Source organism: Oreochromis niloticus, linkage group LG4, assembly GCF_001858045.2.
Source record: "Oreochromis niloticus isolate F11D_XX linkage group LG4, O_niloticus_UMD_NMBU, whole genome shotgun sequence".
Classification (NCBI taxonomy): Eukaryota; Metazoa; Chordata; class Actinopteri; order Cichliformes; family Cichlidae; genus Oreochromis; species Oreochromis niloticus.
Window position 1 is genome coordinate 4514693 of NC_031969.2, and position 25746 is coordinate 4540438.

At 42.1% G+C, this 25746-nt stretch overlaps 3 protein-coding genes across 5 annotated transcripts in view; 2 read left to right on the forward strand and 1 right to left on the reverse strand.

Annotated features, from left to right (window-relative positions):
* Nucleotides 1-10077, forward strand: part of hdac5 (histone deacetylase 5) — a 60736-nt gene extending 50659 nt beyond the window's left edge. For both annotated transcript variants that reach the window (XM_005468590.3, XM_005468589.4), the window contains 7 exons: nt 991-1110; nt 1532-1629; nt 1798-1916; nt 2114-2247; nt 2689-2770; nt 2855-3035; nt 3205-10077. In XM_005468590.3, coding sequence (XP_005468647.1) covers nt 991-1110; nt 1532-1629; nt 1798-1916; nt 2114-2247; nt 2689-2770; nt 2855-3035; nt 3205-3244 — 774 coding nt within the window. In that variant the 3' untranslated portion in view covers nt 3245-10077. The remainder of the gene's footprint in view (nt 1-990; nt 1111-1531; nt 1630-1797; nt 1917-2113; nt 2248-2688; nt 2771-2854; nt 3036-3204) is intronic.
* Nucleotides 10078-11542: 1465 nt separating this feature from the next.
* On the reverse strand, nt 11543-14659 carry pex12 (peroxisomal biogenesis factor 12). Of its 2 annotated transcripts, none has more exons than XM_005468587.4 (4): nt 14422-14659; nt 13316-13440; nt 12689-13224; nt 11543-12189 (listed from the first exon to the last, which is right to left on the reverse strand). In XM_005468587.4, the coding sequence occupies exons 2-4, from the start codon at nt 13436-13438 to the stop codon at nt 11796-11798; spliced, it is 1053 nt and encodes a 350-aa protein (XP_005468644.1). In that variant the 5' UTR covers nt 13439-13440; nt 14422-14659; the 3' UTR covers nt 11543-11795. The 2 variants fall into 2 exon arrangements, with proteins under 2 accessions (XP_005468644.1, XP_003446445.1); XM_003446397.5 differs by having other exon boundaries at nt 13316-13443; nt 14422-14658.
* A 1627-nt stretch (nt 14660-16286) lies between these two features.
* On the forward strand, nt 16287-25469 carry LOC102079250 (TLR4 interactor with leucine rich repeats). The gene is made up of 6 exons (XM_025906697.1): nt 16287-16379; nt 22150-22398; nt 23003-23148; nt 23437-23605; nt 24007-24169; nt 24410-25469. The coding sequence occupies exons 4-6, from the start codon at nt 23456-23458 to the stop codon at nt 24715-24717; spliced, it is 621 nt and encodes a 206-aa protein (XP_025762482.1). The 5' UTR covers nt 16287-16379; nt 22150-22398; nt 23003-23148; nt 23437-23455; the 3' UTR covers nt 24718-25469.
* Nucleotides 25470-25746: the final 277 nt, after the last annotated feature.

Consider the following 25746-nt stretch of genomic DNA (forward strand, 5'->3'; position numbering starts at 1 on the left):
GCTTTTGGTCCCCACAAAGATATGTAAACATGGCACACACACACACACACACACACACACACACACAGAGTTTCTCTATGACTATAGAAAACATTATATCTACATACATTTTTAGGCATTTCATATTTAATAAAAAGTGTAATAATAACTTCATTTTTACTCCAAATTTTTCCCCCCTGAACAGATGAGTGCTTCTTGGGTGAAACAGATTTATGTTAATACATTCATCTGTCAATGTACTGAAAGATGAATGCATTAATGATGCAGCTGGAAGCAGGATTTAGGCTTACTGGCGTAAGATCAGGGTTAAATGTGACTGTTCAGTATTGCAGGTGAAGTGATTGGACAAAGATAATTTGAGTAAATACAAAATGCACTATTTGAATAATGATTTCATATATTAAAGGATAAAGAAAAGCTATCCAAACCTACCTTATATGTATGTGGCCTAGTGATTGTGGACTCATTGTATCTTTGTTAAATTATGAATTATTTGTGATTCACCACATTTCATTAGGATATCACAGTACAGTTTTGCTAGCCACACCCAGACCTGATTACTAGCAGACCTGCCGAATCAAGACATCAGTTATAGCGTCAGTATACCCTCTGCATTCGTCCTTTCATTCACACAATATTATCACACAGTCATTTCTATTTATCCTCCTTTAACTCTCAGAAAGCTGCTGCAGTATTCTCCATCTCTCAGTCTGGAAATGTACCCTAAAGCCATTTCTAATGGTTTAAGACTCCAGTGAAAGACAGTTAGAGCAAAAGGAAAACAAAGGCTTGTCTCACATTTACCAAAACAGCATCTTGACGATCCCTGAGAGTTTTGGGAAAACTGATTTTTTAAAAGGTTTTAAAAAGTTAAACTACAAGGTAAATGAATCTGAGTGAAAGGCTAACCCGTCCCTGTGTGTCCACTGTGTCTGTACCATACGTTCCCTCTGACCTTCTCTCTGACGCTACTGTGATATGTCACTGCAGGACATTCACCATGGCAACGGCACTCAGCAGGCCTTCTACAGTGACCCCAACGTCCTCTACATTTCCCTCCATCGCTACGATGATGGAAACTTCTTTCCTGGCAGCGGAGCTCCGGAGGAGGTAATCACACAATCCCACCGGTCCTTCTGTGGTCGTGAGGATTCGACAAACCTAAAGTTTCAATCTTGGCTGACCAAACTAGCCAATAAGATCTCCACTTGCATAATGTAGTGCACAGGAACGAACAAGAGGCAAATCAACGAGAACCGGTGGCTATTTGAGTTTAAATGGCAAATATGGTCACAGGAGAGAAAAGACCTGATTGCAGGATGCAGGAGGTCAGTGACTGAGAACTGTGCAGGAAAGCAACAGAAGACAGAGAGAGATTAACTGATGATGAACAGGCAGACAGACAACTGGAGGCTCACAGACACAAAGTGAAACTGACTGAAATGCAAAGACAGCAGAGTTTACAAAAAGAATGGCTAAAGACACGTGATGATGATTGTTGCTGTGTCCTTGTTTGTCCTGCTGTCTGCAGGTGGGATCAGGTGCAGGTGTTGGTTTTAATGTGAACATAGCGTGGACCGGAGGAGTAGATCCCCCGATGGGTGATGTGGAGTACCTCACTGCTTTTAGGTAAACCTTTTCAACGTGGAGATTTCATTGTTTCATGATGTTTGTACTCCCATGTATGCATCTGAATGGTGTTAGTTCAGGTTTGCAGCATAAGTGGAATCAAATTCTGTTGGCAAAAAAAAAAAATCTCCAGTGGTGAAATGTGTGTGTGTGTGTGTGTGTGTGTAGGACTGTGGTGATGCCCATCGCTCAACAGTTCAGTCCAGATGTGGTCCTGGTGTCAGCAGGCTTCGATGCGGTGGAGGGTCATCAGTCTCCTCTGGGAGGCTACAATGTCTCTGCCAAGTGTGAGTACAACCTTTAGTTTGTTTTAATTTGGGGTTTTTGCTCAACTTCTTTTCTTCTTTTTCAACCAAAACTAGTTGTTTTTCAACACTAAAAAAATAGACAAATGCTGTCTCTCTACAGAGCCGTCTTCAGAGGAGTCTATGTGACTATGGTTCACATGCAGTGTTTCTCACATGTGACGGTTGTGTGTTGGCAGGTTTCGGTCAGCTAACGCAGCTGCTCATGGGTCTGGCGGGTGGGCGGGTTGTTATGGCGCTGGAGGGCGGTCATGACCTCACCGCTATCTGTGACGCATCGGAGGCCTGTGTCTCTGCGCTCCTGGGAGACCCGGTGAGAGTCAAGAGTCTAATATTTATGTCTTAACCTTAGACTTTTACAACCTGGAGGTGTTAGCTACAACAGTATGGAACAACAACAGTGGTGTTTACAAGGTTTTGTGATGGTTTGAGGTGACTGAGCGCACACTGTGATTACTGCTTTGTCCGAATAAGTTCACTCAAATTATGGAAAATCTGCTTTGTAGCTTTCTTACTGGGACAAAAGCTATGAAGATGATACGCACACAACCACATTCACACCATGTAGTGCATGTCTTTGGACTGTGGGAGGAAGCCAGAGTACCCACTAACTAAAAAAACTAATAAAGAGAATAAAGCATGTTAGCCTGTTCTGTGATTCAGTGATGAGAACATAACTCCTCATTGGTTAGCAGACTTACTTGAAGTGTCGGCCACTTATTTTTTGGTTGTCTGTTCTCTTTGTCTCCGTCAGTGTGACTCTATGTTCCAGTGGCCTCAGGAGAAGCCCTGTCCAAAAGCCTACGCCTCCCTGGAGAGAGTAATAGAGATCCAGAGTAAGAAACGCACGCTAAACCACCAGAAACCCATGAGATGGTATCTTCTCAACTTCCTGATTGTATTTCTTTCTCTCACTGCAGGTAAACACTGGTCCTGTCTCCAGAGTTTGTCTCAGACTAGTGGACACTCGCTACTCGACGGCCCCCTGGGGGCTCAAGGCCAGTCAGAAAAGGATGAGGCGGAAACGGTCAGCGCTATGGCGTCTCTGAGCGTTGATGTTGAGCAGCCAGGCTCTGTTCCTGATAGCACCGAAACCAGCAGGTCAGCAGCGCACAGTGAAAGCTTTATGCTACAGAGTCAGGAGAGCACGCATGTTATCCAAAAACATTAGTGTTGTAATTCATAATAAAATGAAATGAATCATGTTTTGAAACAAACTCTCAGGCTCGTTTATGTTTCATTTATGTTGTTTGGCTTTGACCCTTCTCAGGTCCACAGAGGAACCAATGGAAGAGGAGCCCGTTTTGTAGGAGGAGCTTAAACAAGAAGCACACCAAACTTCCACTTCCACCTCCTTCTAGCACCTCTCTTTCTCTTCCTTTTCCTCTTCCTCCATGGAGTGTGCATTGGTAAACACAACACACACACACAGAGTGCAGTCGTGCTGTTGTGGAGGACTCCAACTGGCAAAGGAGAACTTAACGGAGGAGAAACCGTGTCATGCGAAAACATGGATGCACTTCTTTTCTCTACTGTTTCGTCCATGCAACGGGGCGCAGACGACTTGTTAGCACCTCCGTGGGGCTCAGCAGAGAGGGAGCGCGGACGAGGATACACATCATGTACCCTTGAATATTTGACCACCTGTACACAGCACCACTGAAATGTTCTCTTCCACCCTCCAATCATTCTCGTGTCCTTTTTATTCCATCCCTGCCTTTGTTTCCACTGAAGGACGATGACAGTGGAAAAACTTGAATCTTAAATGCCGCACACCGAGCGGACGACTGGTCCTCTTGGTGTGCCGAGCGCAGGGTTGCCCGTTGGAGGGGGGGAGAAAATAACCGGTTTTAATATTCGCAGAGGAGGAGGAGGAACTAGGTGCCTTTTTTTCTGTCCACAAAAACTAAAACTAAGTCCAGAAAACACAAACCACCACCGCAGCACCTCAGTACAGCAACCAGCCAATCAGGACTGAAGAAGCACACTTTTAAACACACACAAACACACACACACACGCTGTTGTTGATCCAGTTGGTCACTTCATTTCTGAGTCCTTGTTTCTTCATCTGGATGCCTTAGTTTGTCCCAGTCTCACTATTTAGCAGCCTGTAGAGAGATGGAGAGAGAGACTCATGAGCTCATGTAAATACATATTCTGCTTATTGACTATTTTTTAATATCTGGCTATATTCCAAAAGACTGAGTTTTGCTTTTTTTCACATTTTTGAGGGAAGGAAACCCTCTAAAGCCATCCTCACACACTAGAAGTCTCCAGTAAAAATCTCAGTTGAATATTAATAGTAACATTAAAATAATATTCAATCAGACTTTTGTGGAATCTGGTGGAAGCGTCTCAGGATCAGATCAGCTTTAGCAGGATTCATGTAACTAATGAAACTGCAACACCCATCAGTCCTCTCTCTCCCTCGCTCTCTCTCTTTATCATTTGTGTTGGTTGAGTCATGTGACCTAAACCCTGCACCTTCTTCTTTAAAGGAGGGGACTGTGGGATTGTACTTTTGAAACACCGCAGTGACCACCACGTCCCACGTTATCTTTCTCTCTCTCTCTTTTTTTTAAGAATTGTAATATTTCCTGTTTGGTGTAAATAGAGTCTCCTGTCCTGTTGGCCATGGTTACATCACAGCAGGTTTGGTGTGGTCACTTTTCTATATCTGTACATACACATATGTATAAAACCACAAAAGACTTTCTCTTTTTGTATAAAAAAGCAAAAATAATATTCTATATAAATATATATATGTAAACAGTGTTTTATCCAATCAGATTGGATTTCTGAATATATTCTATTTGAAGATTTGAAGTTTGAAAAGGTTTGGCTGTTTGACAGGAAGTAAGCACACGGTCTGATGCGATCAGACCACGACCTGTTTGTTTGTTTGTTTACAGATGCTCAGGATGGCTGAATATTGTTGTGTTGGAGGGGGGATGATCAGTGAGCTCTAGTTCTTTTAGCAGGACCAGCGCTGCCCTCCTCAGGCAAACAGCAGCAACTACAGAAAGGTGATATTAAGGTCAAAAGTCATGGCTGAGTAAAATAGGTTGGTCCAGTGATGATGTGTTTTTGTAGTCCAAATGGAGCTAGCTCCTCCACAGCTTTTGGTATTCATTCTACATATCACACAATGGTACCAAATCACGAGCCCTGTAATTCCGATACATTAGGTTTGTATCGGCTCTGTTCCAGGAAGCAGTGAAACGATGGTGGTCACTTAATGGATCGTGAAATGAGGTACAGCAGGAGTGTTGAAAACAGCCTCGCTGGATGACAGTCAGACCTCTTAAATGTCGTTAAACTCACTACCATCCATTTTCTAGAGGTCACAGCAACAGACTAAGCAGACATGCCAAGACGGTCTTCCTCAGCCACGCCCTCCATCTCTTCTGGTGTGATAAATGGATGTTCCCATTCCAGCATGCCCTGGTTCTGCCCCACATTTAGTTGAACATGCCCAAAACACCTCACCCAGAAAGCATAATCACCACCTTACCACAGTGGAGGGCTTTGGCTGAGTGATGGGTTCAGAAGTCATTGTTGCCCCTTGTAGGGTCTGTCAAGGTGAGGACCAGGGGATCAGCCAGAGGCTAGACCACGAGGCTGGACTGGGATATTGGTGTTTGATCCCCAGCTGTCCACAGTAAACTTGAATAAACTCACTACAAACTGATTAAAATCAAGGTGAAGTAAGACAAAGTGAGCAGCAGTAAGTACTGAGAGTGAGGAAAAACTGCTTCCTCAGCTATAATTGGACGTGGTTTGCACCAACTTTAATGGAGAAGACCTTTTTTTGTTGAGGACAGATCAGGAAGCTGCAGGCCTGCAGACCCGGGGTTAGCAGTAAAAGTCCAGGTTGACACTTGGATTGTCTGAATTGCTGTTAAAAAGTAAAACTGCAAGATTCTCAGTTTGTGCATGTTCAAATTGGCCTGTTAGCACTAGTTGTCCAATGGTGGACAGACACAGGTCTAAATGTGTCTATTTCTAATAGGAGCAAATATAATCCTGCATATATAATCCTAAACAAATATGAGGAATTTAAAGATATAATCCAGGCTGAAAGCTACACAGCTGCTGTAGCCAAAGATGGCAGAAAAATGTGCAACTCAGCAGACTTATCAATATCACTGTTACATCAATAGATCACAGGGAGATCTGCCTAGAATTAGAATTTCCTAATAGATTCATTTTCTGTTTTCTCATATTGTTTAGTTGTATTCTCGTGTCGAGATGATTTCTCATTTCAAGCTTGTTCTTTTTGAAATTAAGACTTAAGAGCATTGCTCAGATTTTTTAACAGTCTAGGTTGAGTCAAAAAAAAGTACATGCTTTGTTTATTCTAAGGTTTTAAGTATCGGGCATAATACAAAATGACTGAGTCATTACCAGGTCTTTAAATGAGGTCATTACAAAGTCAGATAAATAAAAGCTGGGATAATTCAGTAGTTTGTAGAAGCACAAGCAGCAGTAACTGCTGTAGGATTATCATTACCTTACACTGTTGGAGGAACAGCACTTCTTTACAACATTGCTTAGTTCATACCCGAGGTGCTCTGCCTGGGGTAGGGTTTATTTCAGTTTCTCTGACCTTGGGGTGATTCTGAGGTTGCACTTTATCTGATTATGTACTGATATGTGAAACAGTAGAATTTAAATAGGGCATACTTTTTTTTATTACCGCGACTATATATCATGGTGACTTAGATCCAATGAACAGAGTGGATAAGAAGGCTGTTAAAACTTTTAAGACAAATTTCGCTTCCATTCTGTGACAACAATGACAGTGACTGAGAATGCATCGTGTGCTGTTCCTGGATCAGTGTCGACAATCCACTATTTTCAGTACAGTAATGAAGGAGCGAGTGCTTTGTTACATGGTATAATCCTCAGAACTCATCATTAAAAAAGTGCAGTCAGATTGCACCACTCATGAAATCTTTAAAGTGAATGTTTGAAATTGTGGAAGTTTGTTCAGTCTCAAAAACTCAACCTACCCAACTTCAGGCTCAAGCCTGCTGACTGCTGTTTGGCCACCACTTTCACATTCTGACCAATCACATGTTGCTCAGCAGACACAGAAGCTTCAGAGCTGGACCGGCCTATTATGAAAACCTATTGAAACTCAACTCAGAAACACTATACCGGGACGTCAGGGGACTAACTCTGATCGACGTAATCGTCAGCCTCACTAAACTTCATTTCCCAGGACCCTTTGCGGTGTTGTAGCCGACGCTGCTACCTCTGGGTCTCGTCCGTTTAAAGCAATACCACAGTGGCGGGAGCAGAGAGCGAGAAGGCCATAGCAACAGATGATCTGAGGAACTCTCTGTACCTTTTTACACAGTGTGGTTGAGTGCTCTTTGTGTATATTATCTGTCAGGTGGAATGGAGAGGCAGTATTGATTGATTGATTTATTGACCTGTGTTTCCAGGTGGTTTAGTGTAGTCTTTTTGTACTATTGTAAACACTAAGGGCATTTTGTCCATTTAACGCGCAGTCAGTAATAGCAGCGCCTTGCGTCGGGTTCGTGGGGGCCGTAGAGTGAGCGAGAGCTGGATTAATGACCCGACACCGCAGTGCTGCACGGGGTCAGCTTCTGAGCTCGACTGGAGTTCATGCAAGCACAAAGGGAGCAAATAGAGAACTTTGGAGGCAAGCAGCAACTACCACAGGTGTTGGTTCAGATGAAAAATACCTTAATATTTATAAAAATGAGCAACAACAAGTAAAAGATTCACTTTGTTAAAGGATTTTCCATTCCCTCAATAACTAGACTAGCATCTTGTGGGCATCATGGTCACTGTGGCCTAAACCAGCGGTCCCCAACCTTTTTTGCGCCACGGACCGGTTTATGTCCGACAATATTTTCATGGACTGGCCTTTAAGATGGTGCGGATAAATACAACAAAATAAAACCAGTACCGGTACCCCCCCCCAAAAAAGATGAATTCATAACACACGGAAAAAGACCCAGGGAAACCGAGTTAACAATAAAAACGATAAAAAAAACAACGCTAAAAAACCTGAAAGCCATGAATTTCACACCTGAGCCTCAACTCTCGCAGCCCGGCACCAAACTATTCATGGACCAGTACTGGTCCGTGGCCCGGGGGTTGGGGACCGCTGGCCTAAACTATTAAACCACTGAAGAAGAAAAGACTGAATGAGTTGATGTAGTTAAACAGTAAGACCTTGTTTTTCATTTTAGAAAAGATGATATAGAAATGTAGTTTTGCTTTATGTAATAATTAGAAAAAAAGGTTCAGTAACAGCAATTAGCAACTAATCTAATTTCTAAGTTTTCCTTTTGAGACACAAACAAGTGAAACCAATAAAATGGAAACAACCAATAAATCAGATATTGGTTTTCTAAGTCCTTTGATTTGGAGATGCACACAATTTTTCCAGTTTTCCTTGTTCTTGCATTCACAAAGGGAAAAAATAGTTCCTGTAAATCAAGTTTGGATAACAATTCAGGTATTTTCAAGAATGTTAACATTAAAAAAAAGCCTTCACTTGACCCAACAAATCAACGTGTAAACCCATAAGAGCTCGTGATTGTGAGATACAGTTTGATAAAGCTACCTTATCTCGCTAGGTCAGACTTCTTTTGTGGTTTTTATTAGTTCCACAATAAAAATCAAAGATTTAAAAGAATCAGAAAAAAAATAACAGGAAAATCCTCCCAAGATGTTGTTCAGATGGGTTTCTTGCAAACTCAGTTGGATCTAGAAACAGAATTGCCAAGCGAGCAAAACTTGACACCAGCAAAGTTTTCCAAAGTTTCCCCGTTATTATATGACAACAAACTTTTATCCCTTTCTTCACACATGGTTCTGAACAGTTCTAAACTTTATGTTCGTCTTTAAAAATACCCAACTTTCATATTAGCATTGCTGTCCAAGATGCGAGCATCAGTGAGCTCCTCTGTGTCGTCGTAGTCGACAGACGCGATGAACAAACTTGGTCTAATTTGAAAAAACTGAATGAACCATTTGTGGTTGCGTTGATTCAGCACGTCACCAAGAGACAGCCAAACTCTTCAGCTGCAGTGGTTGCTGCTTGGTGTCAAGGACACTCATGAGCACAGATTGAGGTGGGAAACATTGGGATCTTGCCTCAGCACAGGGCTGATTGCGCTAGCTGGAAGAGCCCAAAGAGAAGAGGGAAGGGAATGGAGAACTCTTTCAGAACACCGTGCTGATGCAGAGAGATGGTCTGCGTTGTCAGGGCACCTCCCCAGCCTGGAGGCCACATAGCTTTACTGCTGCTGCCACCCACACAACACTGAGGTGAAACGCACACAGTCACACACACTCGGACTATTTTGCTACGAGTTGATACTGTGTATTTCTTGATATGTTTGATACTGTGGTGTAAATGTAGTGTCCTGCTATCATGCGGTGTTCAGGGGCGGGGGGTGGGAGAGAGGTATATTTGGGCTGTCGGGTGGGACGGAGGCAGAGGAGGTTCGCCTTCTCCCTCTCTCCCTCGTTTACCTCCTGTTTCTTGAGGGGAGACGTTCTCTCTGTTACCTTTCACTCGTTTCAGCTCGCGCCTGAAACGTTTTTTTTTTTTTGGGAAACGCCATTTTTGTTGAAACTGATCACGAGCACATTCCTGACTCTTCTCTGTCTGTGCTGTTGTTTTCTCCAGATTCTTGCCTGTTGCGACGATATAACATGTGTCTAGTTCTTGCTGACTCACATGTATATAAAGTGCATATATGTGTACACATGTGCAATACACGCTATTCGAGCAATCTATTACTGTGACTATTATTGATGATGATACTTGTCCCTTTTTTGAAGTTTCAGCCTGTTTTTTGGTTCTTTGTTTGTTTGTTTTGTTTATTTTTTGTCCCCCTCCTCGTCCTGATTTGCTGTTGATGGATTGTGTTGCAGGAGCCTAAAAAGGGAAGGTGACTATTGTGAATCTTCACGCTCAGTTTCATTTCAGGGGTTTGTGGACATTTTAACGAAGCCCTTTTTTTTTATTACTCTCGCCGTAATGTTGTGATGTTGACCCTGATTACCTGTTTCTCTGTTTTTTTTTGTTGTTTTTTTTAAGTGGGCCTGTTGTTAAATTTGTCTGGAAACTCAATAAAGCAATTCACTGACGGTCTGTGCAGTAACTTGTATTCTGTGCATGATGTGAAACTTACAGAGCGCTTTTCTAGTCTCAGACTACAAACCAACATTGATACAGCAAGAGGCTGTCTGTATACAGACTATGGATTGTTTGTAAAGCCTGAAAGTTGCCATCATGTGATCAACTGGCACTAACTCTTGAAGGAATTCAGCTCAGCTTTTCAAATTGATACCACAGGTGCGTCCACTAGGAGGCTGAGGGTTACCCTGGCGAGTGGCAGTATTTTTGAACTCTTTGTTCAGTTTAGCTTCTTGACCGTCTTGATTTTCTGGAGCCAAAAGTGAGGATATTTGAGCTAGCAAGCGTGATTATCCAGCTGAAGTAAGCCAAAACTGAAGCTCAGGCTTTTTGTCTGTACCACACAGCGAGCCATATTGTTTCATATGATTCCAGTAAAATGGTTTAAAGATGACTCACAAGTCCACTTCAAATTAGCAAAGATGAGGTCTGTGTTGGAACATCTGTCCATCGCTAACTAAGCCTTAACAAAACAGCTGCTGAAATTAGCCACAGACTGAATTTTATTGTTGGTTTTTTTTTATGTGATGGTCTACAGTGATCGACTTGTCTTTCGAGTGGCCTGTGGAGCAAGTGCTCGGGGTTGTACAGCCTATTGGCTGCTTGCTGAAAAGTCATACAGTGTACGAGGAGAACCCTCTGACCAAACTTTTCAATTAATCATCATTATGTACACTGTTATCTTAGCACTAAATCTCTTATCAGCCTTTAAATCACATTCGGATAAGGTTTTATATTTGGTGTAGACATGAGAGCATCATTAACTTTGTTAAGTTGCTTATGCCCTACTGTCAGTCAGTAGTGTGCTCGTAAGGTCATATCTGAAACAGCTCTTCCACTTGTTAGATCAGCTTAGGCAAAAAGGAAACAGGACACACACAAATGCTTTCTAGGCTCATTCAAAATGCATCTGCTCCTCTAACCTTACTCATTAGTATATTTATTTTTCTTCTAACTCATCAGCAGTTTGTTTGAGGAGGCCTGCTGTTGCTGCCTGTGAGCAACCTTCAAGGCTTGGTTACAATTTTTTTTTTTTTTTTTTTAATCAAGTTCTGAAAGGCCACAAAAATGAAGCTGCATCTTATTATCCACCATGTAAGAGTTAAACACCTTTGCCAGGCCACAGAAATGTTTATCAGTAATGACAACTTTAGTAGTGAGGACTGAAAATTGAAATGTTTAACTGGCTGTTCTGTAGTCTGCACTCAGCCTCTCAGTGCACCTCATTTCTGAGGAAAAGACCCACCGACTGATCTGCTTTTATATTAACTGTGACAGGCCTAAATCTGATTAAAAACTGGTCCTACAACTGGAATGATGAGCTGCTAAAAAGCAGCCAGTTTGTTACCAGTAACCCAACTGGTGACCAAATTGAGGGACCCTGCAAATTCCTCAAAAAACAAAACAATTACACTCTTATTAGATTTTTTTTTTAGGCTTTATTATTGAATCGTTCAATTTTCACTTTGATAAGAGCTGAAAATTAGTAAAAAAATTAATTACTGTATTAGTTTTTTCGGAAACTTTAAGGACATTATTACAGTTTATTGTATAGAAAAATGAAAACAGCTGTGAATATCCCTCAAATATATTTTTCATATTGTGTCTGTTTATCATCTCTCTCTCACACACTCACAGCTGAAGTTGTCTGCTTTGACTGCTTGATGCTTTAGCTCTCTGGTGAGTAGATCTTGATGAGGTGTTGCAGTTCGGTGGGATATCCGGTGACCGGGCAGCGGTGGTTACTTTTCACGTATGTGTAAATGCAGCGGTAACAGAACACAAAGCCCGAGGTGGACAGCACGGTGGCATTGGTGTGGGGCTTCCTGCACAGAGGACAGTTCCTGCTTTCTGAGCCCAGCCCGGTCTGATCCTGCTGCAGGTGGAGCGGGGGCGGAGGAGCAGGCAGGGAGGTGAGAGCTTTCACTGTGCTGAGGTTCTCAGACGAGTACCACCACTCCAGGAACTGCAGGAAGAAAACCCCCATAGAGAGGGAAGAGGAGACAGACACAGCCATGCCCCTCGCTGCTTGTGACATCATCCACCACGCTCTCTGCATCAGGCTGTGAACAGAGAAACATTGCATTGTGGGTGTTTAGCAATGTTTTCTTACGACATGCCTCATTCAAGAACTGTAAAAAATATCACAGAGTGTATGTTTGTGTGCCCTCATATCAATTCACCAAATGACCTAAATAAAGCCACACAGCGCACATCAGCAAACATTAAACTTGATAAGTGTTTAAAGTACTTAAACCTTTGGCCAAACAAAGTGAAATTAATCTCACTGTCTGAAAATTCTCTATGAAAAACATCCATTTTCTAATGTGTTGGATCTGAGCCATCCCAGCAGGCTTGGACCATAAGGACACAACAGTTTTGTGGTTTTTGCATCACTGACTAAATGCATTTTAATGCATGGAACGTTGTATCAGCAACATACAGTTAAACAGGCTGCATGAAAAACTTCTTTCAGGTGAGAATCTGCAACTGGTGATCTATCCGGGTACAAAGCACATCTGTGGGTAAAAACAGAGACAGCAGGGAGTTTGCCAGCTGTACCTTCCACCAGCTGGTCTCCCGGGAGTCCTGGCATTCCGCTCCATATCTCTGATATCTTGAGCATTAAGTCGTTCCAGTCTGACCCCGGCCAGCCACAGGAGAGGACTGTGGGTCCTGGAGACTCCAAAGACAAACAGCAGCTGCTGACAGAAGATCCAGGTCTGCCAGGCTGAGCTGACGTACGGGTATGCTGCTACGGCCGCCCGGTACAGCCTCTGGCTCCTCGTCTGCGCCAGCCGGATGGAGAAATCCTCCTCATCCCTTTGCCGTGCCAACTTGGCCTCCAGCTTGGCCTGCAGGTATGGCAGCAGGCACAGAAGAAGAAGAGACCACCAGCGGGATGCCCTGGTCATCCCGAGGCGCACAGGAAGTCTCTGCCTGCCTGAAACTCTTTTCAGTCCGTAGAAGTTCTCAGAGAAGGAGGCACTGCAGTTAGACAGGAAGTGGTTCTGAAGGAGGAGGTCCAGCAGCAGGTACAGCTCATCAAAGCTTCGCCACAGGAAGCCAAAGCGGGATGGGTTGGACTCTGCCAGAACCTGGAAATGACACCAGGAGCGAGGCTGTTAGAACCCAACACAAATCTATGGAAAGTATAAGTACGCCCCCGACACACACACACGTGCTCACCTTGACTGCATGCTTCAGTGCCGGTCTGACCGCCTCCATCAAAGACTCCTGTGCCAGGACTTCAAACACTGACGGCTGCTCACTGACAGCCGTGGATGTGAGATGGGCTCCGGCCTCAGCCATGGCTGCTGCACAAACACAGCACAGTTACCTTTTACTGTCTCTCAGTCTGCACTCAAGTCCAGACTGAGAGACTCTTCCATCTGTATAAGGATTTACTGGCTTACTGTAACTACACTGAAAGCACTTCATATGTGACAAAACATTCGCTTTATTTACATCAGCTCAAGGACCAGCAGCCAGTGGAAGCAGCTGACCTCAGGGAAACACTGTCACATCCAACTTTCTGTCAATCTTTGAATACAGAGCTCAAAGCAGGCTGTACACAGGCATGGTAGAAGAAAATCACCATTTGGTGCTGCGTTTGAGGTACAGCTTAAAATGCACTTTCTTGGGAATCTCACGACTAATATTAACTTAAAATCTGTCAGTCAGTAACGTTTAAGCAGTTTTAATCCCGTTTGAGGGGCAATTGAGCAGTTTTTATGTCCCTGTGCTCACTAAAACTAAAATTTATTCAAGTAAAGTTTGAAAATTGCTGCCCAAATAAGCCCTAGGGAATATTTTAAGGTGGCTGGAGCACAATAAGGACGTTTCTATCGGAGCTTTGTGATTCACACTAATCTTGTCTCCCTTACAGAGATTCAGTAAGCAACATGACAGTTACAGGCAGCCGCTGCATGAACTTAGAACCGAGGTACAAGGTGCAAAGCTGGCATGACCTACTTCAACGTGAGTTGTCCCTGAAGGCTGCATTTCTCGTTAAACGGCACAGGTGTCTTCAGTGCAACACTGCAAAGTCTTAAAAACGCAAGCCGCCTATATGAGCATTTGTGAAACACTTAATATGTCAGTGACGTTTTGAATTGACGGCTGGGAAACACCAGCCAGTGTCGCATCTTACTCAGTGCTAACGCCAGGTAAGTAAGGTACTGGACAGGTGCTATTACCAGTTTAACACAGTTTAACAGACTAAACAGTAAGAAGTACTGACAGCGGGAGTTAGCATTTGCTTTTCACTACTTTATTTCTGTGGTCACACGTACCTTCCTCTGCTGGTTGCTAGCTCCCAGCCAGCAGGTCTGCGTTAGCGTCAATTCTCTTCAGGCTTCTTCTACCTCACACGGCAGCGCTGAGCAAAACATTAGGACGGAGTCTGATTTTGTCCCATTTCTCTCCTCTCTCGCCCCACAACGTGTACTGTCCACAACAATTCACCATTTCCGTTTACACACGCTCTATTTTTTTTCAACAACGTCATCACGCAAGCGTATGCGACTGCTCCATCGGACTCTAAGGAGGGACCCTCTAACTCTACCGTGATTGGCTGTTTCGCTGTCAAGCAACTTATGACGCTCTAGATCCTAGGCCACCGATAGGTGGACGCAGCCAGGCTGAGCCAAAGAATGATAGTCTGCCTTTATTTAAACCGTTGTAAATAACTTGTTGGCCTATAAGCTCTCAAACATATCTGTCTTTAATGATATTAAGTAATTTTTAGCCCCCCAAAAATTATACCAGTCACAAGGTAGAAGCTGCAACCAGATTTTTGCAAAAGCGACGCTATATCCTTTATTTATACAGGTAAAAAGTGCAATTGACCTTAAAAATCCCCCCCAGGAAGAGGGAGAGAGCCAAGAGAGCAGTTATTAGACAAATATGAAATAACAGTTGTATAAACACATTTTTATTTCCGTTATTTATTTACGAATTCACATTAATTACTTGATTTTGACGTATCGTCGATTTTAATCTGCGCAGGGTTTTTCTTTACATTTTTCTATACATACAGCAGTCACACAAAGCACCGCGTCCAAATAACATAGAAACAAATAGACCAATCAAGTACATTGTAACACATCCTACGTGATCGTGCTGAGCCAATCAAATAGAATAGAATTAGTGTTATACTGATTCAATTTTAGGGTCAGATTCATAGACCCCAAAATTAAAAAATATAGTGTATGTATGTAAATGTATCAATTGTGTTGCTGTTAATATTGGAAGCAGGCTGACAGTCTGTTTATTCATTCAAGTATAGCAGTGTGAAGTATTGGAAACTGTGATCATCTTATATATTGTCTTTTAATATGATGTCTTCTAATCTATTTCTGGTTTATCAAACAGCCACTTTGCCTTTAGAACTAGTGACAAACCAGCAGTTGATAGAAAACATATTAATTTATATACAGTCTGTGAAACTTGATGGTTCTGCTTCCTTATCCATTTGGCCTGTGAAGGTTCCCCAATGAATCGGGAAGTAATTTTGGAGGCTATCTTCGTGCTCCTTTCCTTGTTGTCTTGTATCTAACATGGGTACCTAAAAACTAAAAAGTGATTGTTATACATGAACAATATCCAGCACTCCATGTTGCTCTGAGTCTGGGTTTAATCTCTTGATCCCATGCCCTCTATCTCTCTATCCTCTTCATTTTCTGCCTACTCTCAGTTGTTTGACTTCAGTAAAGGCTTAACACAAAACAAAGCAAAAATCTGAAAAAGCAGGTAAACCCATATGTCTGTACAGATTATTGTGTAGGCCCAATAACATCACTGCAGCAGTGCAGCTTGTTATAATGACCTTGAATTCAGGGACTGTGCAGTCCTCCTGGTGAATGGATGCTGGGTATTTAACCTCTTTTGATTGCATAATGTGATGAAACTGTTGTGCACAAACAAGAACAAGAACAAAATATTTTAATCCTCATAAATGCAAATGTAAATTCCAACATTACACATTATTCAACATTATGTGGCTTTTCTTCACTTATGCACTGAATTATTGTTTATTCTGTAAAGTAAAACATAGTCAATTTGACAGCACATTTACAGCGCTGTGCCAAAATGTTGAGCCATGACCCATTTCTTTTCCTTTTGTTTCCAAGGAGCAAGGCTTTCTTGTAATTTCTGAAGCTCACCAAAGCCTCATCCGAAACAGTCTCGATGGAAGAGGGACTGTCAAGAAGCCGATTTTAAGGAAGGGAAACAGTCTGAGAAGGCTGAGGTATGACAAATTACCACTAACCACCTGTGGTTCAAGACATTTGAACAGTAGAAATTAGTTACATAATTGCTGTCTCAATAAATCAAGCAGTGTCTGCGTAGATACTATAACATCGTAGAGTGTATATAAAAAATGGACACCTTTTTTTGTGAACCCTCAAAATAAATGTTTTGCCATCACCATCTTGGTGTGTGTTGAAATCAGATGTGGTTATTTAGGGGCCGATCTAATTGAGGCATTCCATCCTAGTAACCTAATGTTGTTAATCACATGATAAAGCTTACTCCGCTTTGTCCTTTTTTGACTCTAAATCAGACTTTGATTGACAAAACCATATCGTATTTAAAAAGAAATGACCATAAAGTCATGGGGAAAGTGTACTTAGGCCAAAGAGAGCTAAAGGCTTGTCTTATAGACGTTTATACAATCTTAATTATTTAACCACAGGAGTTGGCCCCCTGCTGGCCATGAAAAAGAATGGCAGTTTAAGGAGCTTCTGCAAATGCTTGTCTTTTCAGAACTGTAAGCTGCATCTGTGCTGCAAGGCCCAGGAAATGAACCTTGGAGACCACCAGAGTATTCCTCTCTGATTTATGAGCCTTAAATAAATTAACATGTTATACTTCTCAACTCTAATTTATCTTTTTTTTTTTTTTTGTCTGTCCCATTTGGTTCTTTAGCCGTCAGAATTGTTGTCTGAAGACCAACAAGGATACCAAATGGATTTATTTTGCCAAATGGATCATCATGGCATTGCTGTATTGGTCCATTTGATCAAACTTTGTTGTTATTATTTATTTTATTTTCAGTTGTTACAGATGGGACAGACGTGACGGGGGGATAGGAAAGGGAGAAAGAAAGAGAGGAAGGAAAAGAAAAACAGAAGGGAAAAGGGACAGTGAGAAAGGGCACTTATAAAGACAAAGAGAAAGAGAAAAAAAAAAAAATCTCCTGGATCACCTGTTGAGAGAAAAAGAAGAGAAGACAAGCAAAAAAAAAACCAAACAAAAACAAAGCAACATACTAAACACAACACCATCACGTTAATCTAGCTAAGTGTGAACAGCAGTAAATACTAAATATTGAAAGTTGTTGTGCAGCACGCAGGACAGACAGCGCACAATGTGCTTTGAAGTAGCAGCTAAGAAAGGTGTAGTTTATGTCTACGAACAGTGAACACCCGTGTGCACACCTGTGTGGATCAACGCGCTTGTATACAAAAGGTTTTCCCATGTAACGGTCTGCTAGAGGGTGTGGAGGCCCATAGCCCCGTCCCCCAGGGCATGAAGCAGGCATGGAGGAGATCCAGGCTCCAGACATCCAGAGGACCCAGAGTGCGAGAGCCCAAGGAGTACCACCGGAGGGGCATCCGTGCCACCTTCCTGGGAAGGGCTGAGGAGATCCCCAGACGAGGGGGTCACCCAGTAGCCACGGAGCAGAAGCCAGAGGGGGCTGCACCGGCGTGCCCGCCGGCTCTGCCAGCAGCCAGCTGTGCCAGAGTGAACCGAGTTGCAGGCCCCCTGCCCGAGGGGGCCGGAGGCCCGAGGGCCCCTTTGCCCCGGAAGAGGCCTGACCGAGCGACAGGCATCGGGCCCCGCCAAGTAGCCACCGGGAGTGAGCCGGTGCATACCTGAGCGCCCAGCCCCGGACACCAAGAACCACCAATGCACCAACTCCTGAGGGCATCAGCCACCAGCAGGGAGTGTGGTGAGGGGAGATAGGCCTCCACACTTGGAGGGCCTGGGAGTACCCAGGGAGGTGGAGTCTAAGACCCGACCTGACATATAGACACAGACAAACAGGCACACACAGACACAAACATGCTTTCCCACCCTCATGCACACATATACAAACACTCAGCACTCACCCAACGTAGGGACAGACATACATAGACATGTACACACAATCATACTCCCCAAACATACTCTATGCCCTGGGTCCAGGTACCCTCGCCCCCAGAGGGGGAAACGGCACCCAGACCCAAGAGATGTGACCCTTTCCCCCGGGGTGGAGGCAAGCAGACCGCCCCAGGCTCCGCAGCAGCAGGGAGGCCAATCGGACAGCCAACACCTCCTCCCAGCCCCCCGCCCCGATGGCTAGTAGAGAACGGGGGGGTGTGAAGACCCCATACCTCCCTCCTCCCGCTCATGTGTAGTGTTGCTGCGTGTTGTTCTAAAGTGCATTTAAAACAAGGGAGGGCATGGTGCTGCTGCCAGAGAGCAGCAGGTGTTAGCACGGCCCCTCCCGAGAACCCTCAATGTCTACATAACTCTAATTTATCTAATATAAGAATGAATGACTGCAACAACTTCTAGAAGTTGTTATCAGTTGTTATATTGAGGCTAATAGGGGCTAAATGGCTAAATTTGCAAGTAGTCACTGGCATTGCAACACTGTTAAAAAAAATCCTAAAAAACCAGTAATATTCCGGCAGCTGGGGCGCCAAAATAATACCAGAAAATAACTTTCTCATAAAAATACGGTTATTTTCAGTAATGACAATACAGTTTGTTGCCCTAATTTTACATGGGATTTTACCCTTTTCAAGTGCTTTTAAACATTAAATTAGGAACATTTTAATGTGATTAAACAATGAAATTACCTATAAACAAGGTCAATGAATGTGGCAATATGAATAATAATACTTAAATGTACAGAAATATACAGTTAACAGTTGGTTTAAATAACAATAATGGATTGTATTTATATAGCGCTTTTCGAGACCCTCAAAGCGCTTAACAATTCCACTATTCATTCACTCTCACATTCACACACTGGTGGAGGTAAGCTACAGTTGTAGCCACAGCTGCTCTGGGGCAGACTGACAGAAGCCAGGCTGCCATATCGCGCCATCAGCCCCTCTGGCCATCACCAGTAGGTGGTAGGGTAGGGTGAAGTGTCTTGCCCAAGGACGCAACGACCGAGACTGTCCGAGCCGGGGCTCGAACCGGCTACCTTCTGATTTTAAGACGAACTGCCAGCTCTTGAGCCACGGCCGCCCTAAGTATTTAATGTAAAAAAAGTTTATAAGAATCATTTTATATATTTTTCCATAGCATTACATTTGAATTTAACAGTTCAATCTTTCAAATAGCGGACAAATATTTATGAAATTATGATACATTTGTGAATGTATTTTAACAATCTAAATATGCATATGTACAGACAAATATATTTAAAAAACAAGAAAATTATGTTTTATTACATTTACAGTGATTTTTTGTTATTCTACATTTGAAATGTGAAATCACAGTCTATTTATGTAAATTTAATGATATTCTAGAAAAACAGTACAAAACTGTAAAATACACAGTACAATACTTTTATATTACTTTTTTTTTTTTTTTTTTTTTTTACAGTGTAGCTATAGAGGCTGGAGAAACAGCTGACTCTTTGTATAAAGTAATAAACAATAGCCTAAGTGAAATTTGGTAGGTGAATCTGCACTTCTGCTTACTTGTGTGCTTCTTTACTTACTTAATAAAGTAACGCACAAAAATATACACACAGACACACACACAATATTCTCAAAGTGTTAAAGGTCTTTATATAATATTTAAGTCGGTGAAAGGGACAGATGGAGCGATGCCAAGGAAACCAGAGGGAGGGTGGACAGAGAGAGAAACACGATGACAAACATCAGACGAGTTCAGTGAGCGAGAGGAAGCATTTTGCGATTGGAGAGGATTAGAGGATTATTAACGCAGCTGACTGCACTGGAAGGCTCCATCAGTATCATCGTCGTCATCATCGTCCTGTCTTTGGTTCTCTCGCTCCTTTCATCCTCTGCCTGTTGTCTCAGCATCATCCATCAAAGCCGGAGGGCATGTAGACGTTGAGGAGCAAGCATGGATATATATTGGTTCTTCAGCAGCAGAAGGGGTGAGTCAGGTAGCCATCGTTAAAATAACTGATAAAAACAAACAAACAAAACACTTGTTAATCTTTAGCTTTATTGATTTTTTTTTGTCTTAATTTGTTTTATTTTGGAGATTTTTTTATTTTTAATTTTTTTTTACCTCAAATCTTAGAAAGCATTAGAAAACTACATGCTAATAAATAAAATAAAAATTGATACTGTAAAAAATAGCAGTGTCATCAGACCAGCTGAATTCATTCATGGTCTGATTATGCAATTATATCTGGATGAGGCATGGAGACACGAGATAAAGACATATCCCTGTAGTCTTACAGCCTGTTGGGTAAAGCTGTCCTTTGGAGATTTAAAAAGAAAGAAAGAAAAAAGCCATGTTTATCATGTCGTATCTTTTCAGAACTTTCGTTACGTTTTATTTTCCAAGCATCCAAATTCAGCTGTCATAAACTGTGCCTTCATTTGCAGCAGGCAGAATTGATATAATAAACTGTACAGTATACTGATGAGTACAGTGGAACAATTAACAGCTAATGATCCAAACATTTCTGTCAGGACAAGTAGGAACCCAAACAAACAAACAAAAAACTGATCAAACTTGTTGTAAGTTTTTGTGTGCAACTTCACATTTGCTTCTCTTTTTTAAATTTACTGTGTTACGGTTCTCGTTTTTGCTTGTCTCTAATCTTAAAGGTGCTTTATTAATATAGCGTACTACTTCCAGCAAAGCCATAATGTCTTTGGTACTGTTTGCATGTGTGCATGTCATTCTGTCTGTAATAAAACCTGTGGAAAGGGGTGTGGAGCGGGGTCATGTTAACAATACACGAAAATTCATCTTTCATCAACCAAGGTCATCAAGGTGAACTCAGTGATTTATTGGTTCGAAAATTGGCAAAAAGCCTTAGAAACTTTGATTCTTACAAGTTTGGTGTGAATTATCAACATATATAATATGTTATCGATATATAGTAAGTACTGTATAAAAATTTGAACTATCATGTCACATTTGACCTTTAAACGTTCAAGGTCAACAGACTGATCCTAACGCCAAAGCGATAATAATGATAATATAGAGCTTTTAAAACTGTTTCTTACTGCCATTATCTGTATTGACCACATACAGGCCTATAGGGATACACAGGGATTCTTAATATCACATTATGGTTTGCGTCCAAATGTCACATCACATTTAACCTCTGACCTCACTTTGACATGTCACATCTGCCTTTCTTCCAAGTTGACCCCAAAATGTGTCACATGTTTAAAGAAAGCATTATCAGGAGAAATGAGCTGCCTAGTTAGTTACAAATATACTGTAGTGTAATATTATATAATAAACTCAAGTTATTCATGTCCAGTTATTTACAAATCAGCACATATTATCTATTGATCCTACATAATGCTTATATATAAAATACAATACTCTTCCCTTAGAAGTAAATGCTGTCCAGACATTGAGCTACCTTGGTGGAGGTTTGTGCTTCTCCACAGCAGCCTGAGCCAATCACAGCATTAATAAGGGAGAGCTGGATCAGGGGGTCCGTTTCACGAAGCTCACAGATATCTGTAAGCTTTATCAGTTAAAGAAAAGGGTTTTAAATTCATTTCTGGATTTAACAGCGAGCCAGTGAAGACCACACTATTATTAATGCTGAGTATAGTATTATATTCTGATATAGAAAATATATTCTGTTTCTTTCTATTGCCAGTTACTTTGGCTGCTTTGACATGGACTGCAAGGTTTGGGAAAAAGAACAGCAGAATTAAACTCCCGCCCTTCAGTGAGCTTTCTGCTTCTTAAAATCTCCTGACCCTCCTTCAGCTGTCCTGGGAAATATGAGTCTTCTTTCCCCGACCCATCTCTTCTTCCTTCTTGCCATTTACTCGTCGCAGTCCCTTCTCCCATGTGTTGAGTGCTCAAAGTTGTGTCCACACAAGTGCATTTGTTATGAGCATGCTGACCTGGTGGACTGCCGCGACTGTGGGTTTGAGCACGTTCCCAGGGGCCTACCGCACGGCACGTGGCTGCTGGAGCTAGGAAGAAACAATCTGAGTGTGATAGGCACCCAAGCCTTCACAGGACTGTGGTCCTTGCGGGTGCTGGTGCTCACCAACAACCAGATAGAGGAAATCCAACCACAGGTAAGAACAAAGTGGTGGAAAAACTATTTATGCATCTGAAAATGTTGCACAATTACAGTTGTAAAGATAATACGAAGACGTATTTTAGAGATTTAATATGTAACTAAAGCAAATTAACACAAGCATGAAAAGCACTCCAAGGTTGGGTTGGCTTCTCTCCGGTTATTCTGGCTTCCTCCCACAGGCCAAAGACAAGTATGTTAGCTAAACTGGTGATCCCAAATTGGCATTAGGTGTGAATGTGAGTGTGGATGGTTGTCTGTGCCTAAGTGAAAGCTCTGAAACAGGCTGGTACTGGTCCAGGATGTACCCTGCCTCTTTGCCTGTGACTGACTATCTATCTGCTGCTCACAGATAGACAGAAAATAAATTGCAACTTTGAATTTGTTTTCTAGAAATCAACATATTAATTGGATAAAAAATAATACTTCACATTTAAAAAACACATTTACAGAAAATAACAGAAATGAGGAACAAGAAATGAGAGACATGGACTGCAAGCAAATGTGTTTACCACTGCATCACTGCCAGTTACTGATCTCATATAAAAACTGGAGGAAAGTTGAAACAGCACAAGTATTTGATGCTTTTTGTCGTTGCGTAGGCATTTTTCTCGTTGTCCTTCCTGGAGAAACTGGATCTTAGTTGGAACAAATTAAAAACTCTCCCTGTGGACTTCTCATCCAGTCTGCCTGCTCTCAAAGAACTGCGACTGGAGCACAACAACTTGCATTATCTATCTGGATACAGGTACATGGCTATCTGTTGGTCCTCAGAGTGAAGTGAAACTCCATCTCACTTTTCCATCAGCTTCCATATTCCTGTTTATCGTCTGACTTAACAGGAATATGTTCTTCTTTTTGTATTAAATCACTTTAAAGTGATCCAAAAGACCAGGAGCTGTCTTATGAATGCCTGTCTTTTACATCCAGCGAACACAGTTACAGACAGCAGCATTTAGCACAGAGTTTCCCCCTGCCTGTCTCTCACAGTATCTTCTCACTGTCTCATGCTCTCGTTGTCTCTCTCTGCTGCCAGCCTGGAGTTTCTGGACAACATGGAAAAGCTGGACCTGAGTTATAACAAACTGGTGTCTGTTGGCCCGGGCGTGTTCAGAGGCCTCTCCCGGCTCAGACAACTCTATCTACATAACAACAAATTGACTGTGGTGCAACAAGGGAGCCTGGATATGTTGCCTGGACTGGAGGTGAACAGACTTTTTTTTTTAAACTGGTAAATACAAGGGTACATGAAAGTTGTTCTGATTGTTCACTGTTGTAGAGTTACACTCTAGAAAGGATAATAATGTAAATGAATCTTTAAAAAAAATGAATAGTCTTATTTCATCTGTACGTAAGAAAGCTAGTGTTTTGGTACACTGAACAATGATGACTTTGAAATTTATCACTGATTATAAAACATAAAGTACTCTGATATAGGTACCTATTAATGTTTAAGTGCACTTTAATGTGCTGCTTTGGAAGAATTGTCTAATTATTGGAAAAAGAAGTGGCTCAAGAACAGATCCCTGTGGCACACCAGTTTTGATGACTTCACTATTCTGTATGTCTGCCTTTCTAATTAGTACCTGTTTGTCTGTCTTCCTAGGTACTCCAGCTGAGCAACAACAACATCTCTCAGATAGATACTGATGCCCTGGCACCTCTGTACAGCCTGGCTGTTCTTGATCTGGAGGGAAACAACCTGCATAACCTCAAATTTAAGACCTTCATCAGCCTTCATACAACAGCAACACACATACAGCTGTCAGGTCTACAGAAATACTTTAATTTTATTTCAGACATTTTTCTTCATGTCAGAAACTGACGGAACAAACTGAAATATGTTTAAAACTTTTGGACTGATTATCATGCAATATAAAATAGATGATGTTGATCAGCACCACCTTTTCTGCAATCAGGTTCTGACTCAACACTGACACACAATTTTAAGGTTTGCATTCTCTGTTTAATTGAACTCTGTGTACCTGCCTTCCTTCTTTCCCTGCCAGGGAACCCTTGGAGCTGTGACTGTGAGCTGCATCGTGTTTTCAGTAAGATCCTACACGTCCGGCACCTCCATATTGATGACTACCGCAACGTGACATGCCAGGACCCTCCGCAGCTAATGGGGGCTTCGTTGGCCTGGGTGGACAGCCAACTCTGCGTGGCTGAGACTGCTACTGTACTCGTCATCACTGTCACTGTGCTTGTCACCGTGGTGGCTGCTGTGGTGATGGCGGAAAGGAACAGGAAGAGGAACCGAGGGAAGAACTGGGACACCGAGTCGCAGACCCAAACTCAGAGCCCTCCATCCTGAGGCAAAATTTGTGAGACGATAAGCAGATGTTTCTGGCTCCTCTAGTTACAAAAATGCTTTTAGCACATACTTCCTGACTGCTGCCACAAATGGATAGTACTTGATTTCTTTTTCCTTCCAAAAAAGTGAAAAACAGAGTTGGAATTAAAACTGAAGAAGAGCTGGAGTATCTGTTCAAATTTAATATTGCAACTGTGATCTGCTGCTACCAGTGAACTGCTGTAAAAATGCGGTTCTTTCGATAAATTCTTAAGAACGACCATTGTCAGCAATAGGATTTTTCACAATAAAAGCCATACTTTGGTAAAGGCCAAAGGCCATTACATATAATGTGGAGTTCGAAGAGTAAAAAAATGTTTGACTTATATAAACAGTTGCCGAGGTTTCATTCACCTGTAGTCTCTTGAAGTCACCACATCACTGTGAATCGCTCCCTGTGTGGATAAAGCTGAATCATCTGTTCACACATAATCTGACTTCTGTTGTGCTTTCTTTCTTTCCCTTTCACTCATCTTGTTTCCACCTATTTTATAATACCTACGCTAATTTGAGCTTTTCTTTAATCACACGGGATCACCACAGCAGGCAGCTGTGGTAGACGTTTAATTTAGCAGATCTTTACTTCCTTTCTTATGCAACACCCAAGGGAAGTCTGTTCACTCACAAAACACATCTTTACATGTGTGTAACTCGTAATGTAAAATAGAAAATTGCAAATAAATTATTTAATATTTAATAGAAAGCTTCTTGAATATGCTCTTTGTTCTTTGTAGTTTATCACCATAGAAGACCTAGGAATGTCTGAACCTATTGATTGACAGTCAGACGAAGAGTCAGTGGTAGAGACAGAGGGGGTCATGAGGACCATATGTCTCTGTACTCCACAGGGGATTACTGCAGGACTGATGGAGGGAAAGAGAACAGAGACGGACAAAGTCCCACAGAGGTCAAAGATGTCAAGATGATTACTGCTGATCTGGAATACAGTTATTAACTCTGTGTGTGTGTGTGTGTGTGTGTGTGTGTGTG